The sequence below is a fragment of the Meriones unguiculatus genome, chromosome 8, assembly GCF_030254825.1.
Source record: "Meriones unguiculatus strain TT.TT164.6M chromosome 8, Bangor_MerUng_6.1, whole genome shotgun sequence".
Taxonomy (NCBI): domain Eukaryota; kingdom Metazoa; phylum Chordata; class Mammalia; order Rodentia; family Muridae; genus Meriones; species Meriones unguiculatus.
The window spans coordinates 4,876,973-4,886,168 of record NC_083356.1 but is presented as its reverse complement, the minus strand read 5'-3'; the positions used below and the strand labels follow the sequence as shown (position 1 = coordinate 4,886,168).

The 9,196-nt window shown below is 45.2% G+C and overlaps 1 protein-coding gene across 1 annotated transcript; it reads right to left on the bottom strand.

The window, feature by feature from the left end:
* Positions 1-295: 295 nt before the first annotated feature.
* Positions 296-9,138, bottom strand: LOC110560087 (olfactory receptor 10AD1-like). The gene is made up of 4 exons (XM_060390499.1): positions 8,942-9,138; positions 8,395-8,488; positions 3,253-3,341; positions 296-1,247 (listed from the first exon to the last, which is right to left on the bottom strand). The coding sequence occupies exons 1-4, from the start codon at positions 9,136-9,138 to the stop codon at positions 296-298; spliced, it is 1,332 nt and encodes a 443-aa protein (XP_060246482.1).
* Positions 9,139-9,196: the final 58 nt, after the last annotated feature.

The window sequence follows — 9,196 nt, the reverse complement described above, 5'->3', positions numbered from 1 at the left end:
GCATGCCTGCCTCAATTAGAGACATAGCCCCTATGGCTTTGCATTTGTCCCTCCAATCACAAAAACAGATCACCCAGAGAAATCAGAGAAGCTCTGTCTATGATGGATGTCACCTCAAGACATGAGCCTTAGACATCAGGAGTAGTTACTTCAAGGTTTGAGTGTGGTGTTGAGGAAGACATGAATGTCTTTCCAGGAGCCCCCCAGCATTGGGGAGTAAAAGCTGGAAAGGGGAAAGCTTCTATCTCCAGTAGATTGAACTCCACCAAGAAATTTCAGGCTAGACAGACTCTGCCTAAGCCAGGTTGCCTCTCCCAAGAGCCCTCACCATGGCCCCCTTCATTTCCTTGTTGCGGAAGCTGTAGATGATGGGGTTGCACATGGGGGTGATGATGGTGTAGAGGAGGGAGAAAGGCTTGTCTTTGTCAGGCCCGTGGGTGCTGCGGGGATTCATGTAAGAGAACATGGCTGAGGTGTAGAAAAAGATGACCACAGTCAGGTGGGAGGCACAAGTGGAGAGTGTCTTCCCTCTACCTGAGGAGGAGGCTCTGCTGAGGATGGAGGCCAGGATTCGGGCGTAGGAGGTGACAATGAGCACCATGGGACTGAGCAGCACCACAATGGCATCAAGAAAGATCACCTTCAGACTGAACTCAGGGTCCCCACAGGAGAGGGCAATCACTATGGGGGCCTCACAGAAAAAGTTTTCTATGTGGTTTTCCCTGCAGAATGGACCTCGAAATGTCATGTAATCAAGAAGGATGCCATTGACCATCCCAAAGATCCAGGAAGAACACACCAGCCGGACACACACTTGATGGCTCATAATCTGGGCATAGTTCAGTGGGTGGCAGATTGCAACATAACGGTCATAGGCCATAAAAGCCAAGAGGATGCACTCGGCCACACCCACACCAAAGACCAGATACATCTGGGTCAAGCAGGAGGCAAAGGAGACGGTGTGGTTCTTGGTCACCAGATGGATCAACATCTGTGGGATGGTGGTGGTGATGAAGCAGATGTCCAGGAAAGACAGGTGTCCAAGGAAGAAGTACATGGGGCTGTTGAGTCTGGGGTCAGTCCAGGTGATGAAGATGATGAGGCTGTTCATGGCCATGGCGAGGCTGTAGAGAGCCAAGAAGAGGGTGAAGAGCAATGCCTGAGTGGAAGGGGAGCTCTGCTCAAAGCCCACGAGGATGAAATCGGTCACTGTGCTGCTGTTCCTCAGGTCCACCTTTTGGAGTCTGCTTCAAGAGGGAAGCAGGGAAGGACAGCTGAGTGAACAAATGTGCAGGTGTTCTGCTTTGCCTCTCTGTTTTTGTGATAAAACACTGACTAAGAGCAACTTGTGGAGGCAGAGGTTTATTTCAGCTTAAAGGGTAGAGTCTATCAGTGAGGGACACCAAGGCAGGAACTCAAGGCAGGAACCCACTGGCAGGAACTGAAGCAGAGACCATGGAGGAAGGCTGCTCACTGGCTTACTCTCCCTAGCTTTGTTCAGCAAACGTTTTATTGTATGTACTGTCCAGGCACACCCTCCCAAACATGGCACTGTCCACAGTGAGCAGGGTGCTCCTATATCAAGCAACTGTCAGGACAATGTCCCACAGGGGTGCCCATGGGCACTCCGATGGAAGCAAACTCCTCACCGGAGATTCCTGCTTCTCTGGTATGTTTAGGTTTGTGTCAGGCTGGCAAAGACTGACCAGCATAAGGAGCGCTTTGGATAACCTACTTCCATAAGTACAGACAAGGGTTAAGTGAACAAAAAAGGCAGCAAACTATAGTTACGCTAAATTCTATTAAAGGCACAGAAAACTCCAGGGCTATTATGGGTTGCAGTAATGCGAACATCAGCTAAGGACTGTTTGTGGGATTTTGTCTCTCCTAGGTTGGTCCTGAGATACCATCTTCAGTCTCTCCTACCCCTCTCCACTTAGATGTAGAGAGAAGTTTAATATTCGTAGCAAAAACAAAGAGTGATTAAGGATTTCCTTCAGCCCCCCACATAAATCTGTGCACACCCCCCTCAGCTATCACAGTTTCCACAGCACAGTGCTGCGTCTGATAGGTGCTGAGCCTACACTGACACGCCACAGGGATCAACACTAACAGCTTACATTCCGCTTCGCTCCAGTTCACCGTTGGTGCTGTCTACTCTGGGAATTTGGAGGAACAGTGACAAGCTGGCCTCTGTAGAACCCAGCCTAGTTTTGCTCACCCACTAATCTTCTGGTTGTCTGTCTCTCCCCCCTGCCCATCTAACTCCCTGACTGATAGGTTCACAGTTCTCTGGGCCGTCCGAGTGGTCTTGAATTGGTGGCACTGTGTTTAGAGACAAACAGGATGGCCTAGGGTCTAGAATGACATATCAAGCCACTGAAGGGAACTTTGAGGCGAAGATGTGGGAATCTGAGCACTCTCCCTAAGTGTGACTAGGTCCCCACATCAGAACTCCTTTAAGCTTTGCAATTATCCTGTGTGGTAGATAGTGTTTCTTCCGTCTGTGTTTTATAGGAAGGATCAGTAAGCAGTGAAGCCCTTATTCAAACCTGGAGAGGCGGATTCTAGACGTTTCCTCGCCAATGACATCTTCACACTACTCACAGACTTTGACTATCCTGCAAGCACCAGCCCCAAATCACAACACAGTAACTAAAGCAATGTTGTGGTGTCGTGTTCTTAACGAAAGGTGTTAGCAAGCCAGGGACACCTTCTTCACAATATGATTTTTTTTTTGTGGTACAAATACATGTGGGGACATGTACATATTATACACACATGTAAGCACACACCGCACACTCACAGACACACACAGACACACATTGTGCATACAAACTGCAAGCATACATGATGGTAAAATGTAGCGACCAAATTAGGGAGGGATGGTTTTGAACATTTACTGTGTTTGTGTTTAGGTATGCTTTATCTAGTTGTAAATCAAATTATTTGTTACTATGGACTATGTTTGATGGCCAGGTCTCAGAATTCTTGAAAATGTAATAATTAGCTCCTCAGAGCCGATGCATCTGGATACAGTATGTCATTGCAATGAAAACGAATGAGGGCCATTCTCTGCAAAAGCTTCTCTATGAAAAGAGCACAGTTCTCCCCGCTTTTGTGGTTGCCAGAACTTCTATTTAAATTCTCTCAGAACAGGCAATGATTCTGACCCCGCTGTTCAGGGACCCTGCTTTCCCTATGTTATGGCTCATATACAAAACGGAACTTCTGGAAGGACTCTCGCCTTACCTCATTGTGTTGCTGCGACTAAAATGGTCGGTCACAGAATCGCCATGGCAGGTAAAAGGCAGGATCTCATGATGCCGCCCGAAGATGAGCTACCCCAGGGAGAAGAGCTGATGTTGCATCCACTCTGGAAGAAACGCCTCGTTAACCCAGGCCAATCTGGTAGGGCATTTTCTTAACTGAAGCTCCGTCTTCCAAAATGTCTCCAGCTTGTATCAAGTTGACATAAAACTAGCCAGCACAGCTTGCCGTTATTTTGGTAAATGGACACGGTATAAAACTGTCTTCCAAATTCATCTCTCAACTGTTAGTGTAAGCTCTCATCAGAGAGAGCTCTTTGTGCAAATGGTGATTAACATAGAAACTCACAACTGGCCAAAATGCAGAGAACATGTGTCCATGAGCACTCAGACACAAATGGGACATCTGTCTCATCCCTCCCCAGGGCTCAGGGATCACCTTGGAAGACGGAGCCTAAGGACTGTAAGAACCAGGCATCTGGGAAGACTGGAGGGAAATGGTGTCTTCCGGAACAGCAGGACTGCTGCACTCACAGAGCCGTGGCTGCCTGTGCAAATCCTGTGCAAGATCAAGTCTGTCAGCCTTCCAGCCTGGAGGGGGAGGGGTGGAGCTGAGGGTTGTTGTTGGGCGATGGCTTCTGGAGGAGGACAGAGTCACTTTCCCTTAGGGGTATGGTTCCTGATGGCTCAATCCCCCTGCAGAGGCTGGCCTCACACCCAGAAGCACATGGACAACACAGATTCAAGCTGATGGATTAGTCAATTTTGTTGTTTTTTTCTTTTGAGACAGGGTTTCTCTGTGTAGCCCTGGCTATCCTGTACTCACTTTGTAAACAGGCTGGCCTCAAACTCACAGCGATCTGCTGGCCTTTGCCTCCCAAATGCTGGGATTAAAGGCGTGTATGCACCATGTCTGGCTGGGTTATTAAATTTTTTAGAAAGGACAGAAAGTACAGGAAGGAGGAGGTGGTTGGGAAATGGGGTAGCTCTTGGAGGGCATTAGGGGGAAGAGTTTTGGAGAGAATATGATCAAAATTCATGGTATGAGATTCTTAAAGATTTAATCAAAATGTGTTCATTCCTTTAATGTAGAGACTATTCACCATCTGGGAAGTTCAAGGACTTGAATTTAAACCCTGGCTCCTCTACTTTACCAGTGGTATAACTGGAGCTGATATAAGTTACCAGATTTTAGCTTCCTCATCTCCAGAACAAAGACAATGATGGCTCTCATATTATTGGGCTAACCTCACGATGAAATGAATACTTCTTATAAAATTTTTCAGACAGTGCTCGGCACATAATGATGATACACAGGCTTACTGAGCGAGTAGATGAACGCATTTAAAAATTTCACTCTAATAAATTATCAATGAAGACTCTCTACACACAAAATTGTACACCCAAGAGCTATTTGTATAGAAAAATTAGGAACTATCACATGGGAAGTGTTACTTAGAGAAATTAATGAGATATTTTGTTGTTATTAAGAATATATTTATGAATTCATAAAAATATAATTAACATGAAACGAAGTAAGACCTATGTCAGTGTGTTTGGAATATTCATGGCTACATTATTTAAAACCAAATTTCTTTTGCCTCAAAAGATTTTTTTACAAATGTTGCAGCTATGAGCAGGTTATTTGCTTATTTCATTTGTGCCTATGTGTGTGTGTATGTCACAAGGTCTTGGAGCCTGGACAACTGTAAAAATTAGAAAACTCTGAGAGCTGAAGTACTGTAAATCATTGTATGTAAAATATTGTGAATTTGATAAATAGAAATTCTGGGTGACCCGTCACTGCAAAAATGAATCAAGGCCCACAGGGCGCTTAGCTGTATTACGCTCTGTCTGTCCCCTTTAAGCCACATTGGAATCAATATTTACATACTTGTTAGGATTGCTCCTGGAACTAAGGGTCACTGATACTGAATTCATGACTAAATCCAACTTACAACTCTGGTGGAAATCATTTTGTCCCTGCCTCAGCAATGTTGAGATTTATATTTAAGCCTTTTTTTTTTTTTTACTATGACATAAATGAATTCATAAAGTTTCTTAAATATAATAATTTTAAGTGGCCCCAGCCCCTGTTTTGGGCTACGTTATAGGCTCTAGGGGGGAACCCAGTAATATCATTCTGCTAAATGGACATAATAATAAGCTTCCTTCTAAGTTCTTATCTTTAACGCATCTCTCAACCCACACCAGAGAAGCCTTTTTGCACTAGATGGCGATTTATACAGAGCCCCACCACTGATTATCTTGCGGATAATAAAAGACTCCGACACACTCAGCCCTAAAGGCGATATCTGAATCACACCCCTTCCTCCCAAGACTCAGGAGTCACAGTGACAGAGGTGGCAGGGATTGTTAAAGACAGAAGTGGTGGACGCTTGCCACAAAACAGTGTTTGCAGGATATGACAGGGCTGTCACACGTGTGACATAGAGAGGCTATGACTGCGTGCACAAGACCATGCCAGCCAATAATAAATAAAGGAAAAAAGAAGAATCAAGTAAACCTGACCGTAAGTTCCTTCTGAGAATCACCCCTACAAGGCTGTTTAACTAACGTGAAAGCACAGGCAACACGAAGGAAAGCCTCTCTTTGCTAAAACATACTCAAACTCACAGAACCCTAAGAGGTGCAGAGAAACATTTGCTAAAAGTGTGTCCAGTTAATACACACATAGAGTTAGCCTCTGGATACAAAGGGTTTGGTTGTTTATACGGAATAGGTTTGGAAGAAATAAACATTTTGATGCTGATGATAGCAAGAGCGAGCATTAGATTGCTTTTCTTCAGCAACCTCAGCACGACCATGGTCCATGAGAGCTGTAGTACTGTTCATGTCAACTTGAAAATGTATACTGATTGTTGAAATAATCAGTGTAAAACGAGAGGACAAGCCATCGTATCTGAATGCCTTTGAAGGAGCCAAGCGGTTTACTGACCAATGACATAGGCAAAATTAGGGCATGAAATATACATTTGTTTGAGACTTAATATCTCTATGTGAAAACCGTACATGGATACGGTTTGTGCCAGAGCTCAGGGTCTGAACTTGGATAAACCAAATCAAGTTGAGTATCTCTTGCCTGAAATGCTTGACACCGGAAGTGCTTTGCATTTCACATTTTCCTTATCAGCATACAATGAGATAGCCCGAGCAGGACCCCAAGTCAGAAAAAAAATCACTTGTGCCCTATGCGATACCCTGAAAGTAATTTAACATAGTGTTTTAAATGATTTTGCACACTTTGCGCCACTTACAAAGCAAGGGGTTGACATAGTTAGCTAACTATGTCAGCCACCAAGGACAATGTCTGTGAGAAGGTGCAGCTAGGCTGAAGGGGGCTGGAGGGGTCTTCTTGCTTCTTGGGGATACTGAGTAAAGTGAGATTTGTAGCTGAGTTTTGGCACAAATGGTCACATGAAGTCAAGTGAATGATACTGACCCTCAGCAAGGTTGGACATTTAGTAGTGTTTTTTATCTTGTGTGTTCAGACCGTGGAAGCTCAGAACACGCTTACACCTCAGTTTTGCCACTTGCAGAGAATGCTTTGCTAAGACTGTTTTCCTGTGTGGGCTGGTGTAGGATGAGCTGATAACGGAAATGCTAAAATCGGGGTACACATGGACAGGGCTTACCCAATGCATGCTCACGGCTTCCCCTTAGCTACTTCCTTTTCTTCTTCACATGTGGGGAAAGGGCTCTCAGGATTTTTACCTCAGTAGTTTGTTTAAAGGCTACTTTTCTAGATCAGAAAGCTCTCAGAGAGCTGTCAAGCTGCATCTAGTTCCTTGTAAAAAGTGGGTATCAGTTAGAGAGTGAGTGAAGTGGGGGGACACAGGAGGTGTTAGAGAAAGGGAAGGAAGCAGAGAAGCTTCCTTCTGTGATTATATTTTAATTAATACAAATTTCATAGAAAGTCTTGTCACATCCCTAACTCCCATTCTATTTCTTTTTAAATTTTGTTTATTCTGTAGATCTTAGAGGAAACAGAAAAGCTGGATTGTTGTGTTACATATCTCATTGTCATAAGCCTCTGTAAGACACTCTGACATTTTTTTTTCTCAAAGGAGCAAGAAAAGAAAATACACAGACAAACAGAAAATCTATTCACTCAGGGAAATGGGTTGAGAAGAAGGCACTAATGAGAAAAGAGGGAGATGAATAAGTCATGAGGCAAATAAAAGGGGGAAAGGCAGATGAGTGGAAACAAATGATGAAATTGAATACAGACATGACTGAGAACATTAGGAAAGGGGGAAACAAGAATAGATTGCAAAAGCAGAAGCATTTCAATAGTGGTTTCTGCAAGACTGCAGTTTACATTCATTCCTGCCTAGGCGCCTCATGAGCAAGGCACGGGGATGATTTAGAAAGGTTTCTTGTGTGGATGGGGAGATGGAGTCCCAAAAAAAGAGTAAATGACTTGTCAAGAGGCAAAAGCAAGGCTTGAACATCCTCAAATATCTCTCTCACTGAGCTACCTAATAATAAATTATTTAAGTTGATAGAGATGAGGTTAGAGACCAGACAATACCCTCTCTGCTACTGTTGTAGAAAGACAATGGGAAAATGGTATAAAGTTAAGATGTTAAGGGACAAAGGCAGAAAGAATGACAGAAACAAAGAATTTAGGAAAATGACTAGTCAAATAAGAGACAGACTTATCCAGTGTAAGTATAATGGAAGTCTTCGATGGTTGGTGCAGAGACAACTTCCTGCACCAGATGTCTGGGGCGACCCCACCCCAGCCCTTTGGCTCTGAGAACACGAGTTCTTTCCATGTAGACAGATCAATTCAAAAGGAGATTCAACCTGGCAGTGACACACACTCCTTCTCTCACCAGAGCCAGGGCAAGTGGGTAGACAGAGCTCCAGACAGCAAGACAGGAGGAGAGTCAGAGGAAGAAGCATCTAGGAAGACAGAGTTGAGATCGCAGAGACACAGTCGGACATGCACAGGGGAAACCTTCGCACATGCGGGGATTTGAAGTCAAGACCTGTCACATCTCCTCTGTGGTCACCATGTGTGGAATGCGCTCTGCCTACAGAATTTAGGAAGTGCTCATCTCGAGGATACCCAGAGACTCAGGGCCAGCTTTCTCACCTTTTCTATGAGCCGACACACGGACTGGTCCGGAGCAAAGGGGCAATGATCTCTGTTGCAAACCCGCTGCCCTCGGCATTTATAGGATTGAGAGCTGCAGTAACCACACACACAAAGTGGGCGCAGGCAGGTGGTGGGCCACCCGATGGGCTTTCAGCATCAAGGAGGAAGGAGCTTCGCCTCACTGGTCACCAATGGGAAGCTGACCATAACCGGCAGATAATCTGCTCTTGGAGTGTCTTTATTTGGCTGGAATTCAGGAGCGAAGTTACGTCAGTGCAGCCTACAGTCCCCTGGGGGTGGGGGTGTCGCTCACTGACAAAAATGCCCTGGAATTTCTGCTCTACAGTTCTCTCTCTCTCTCTCTCTCTCTCTCTCTCTCTCTCTCTCTCTCCTGCATGCCTCCTTTTGTTTTGATAACCCACTAAGTTCAACGAGTGCTGTTCATATGTGCATGTGTTCCGGAGTCATCCTCTGGAGTGTGGAAAACCTTCCAGGGGCCACACCCTTACAGAAACAGAATCTTCTCTGCCCCTGCGACAATCACCTCCCAACAATCAACAGTCTCGGTGTGGAGTGGGGACTGGAGAGCACTTTGTGTGTCTCTGGCAGAATTTCAGAGGGCACGATGTCACTCGGGTAACCGCATCTCCTGTGCTTCTCCTGTGCATTACAGTGGCTGCTTTGAGTGTAAGCGCCACGTTGCGTCCGGAAGGCAGCACTCTGCACGGAATTCCTCTCCATCCTTCAGCTCTTACACTCTTTTGGCTCCCTCTTCCCCAGCGTTCCTTGAGTCTTGGAC

Bases quoted from the DNA above. Each gene is read 5' to 3' on its own strand.
- LOC110560087 (XM_060390499.1), bottom strand. From the start codon at position 9,138: ATGGAGAGGAATTCCGTGCAGAGTGCTGCCTTCCGGACGCAACGTGGC. The intron at 8,489-8,941 runs GTGATTGTCGCA...TGGTTACTGCAG, and splicing joins AGACTGTTGATTGTTGGGAG to CTCTCAATCCTATAAATGCC. The intron at 1,248-3,252 runs GTAAGGCGAGAG...TCCCTCTTGAAG, and splicing joins AGTCGCAGCAACACAATGAG to CAGACTCCAAAAGGTGGACC.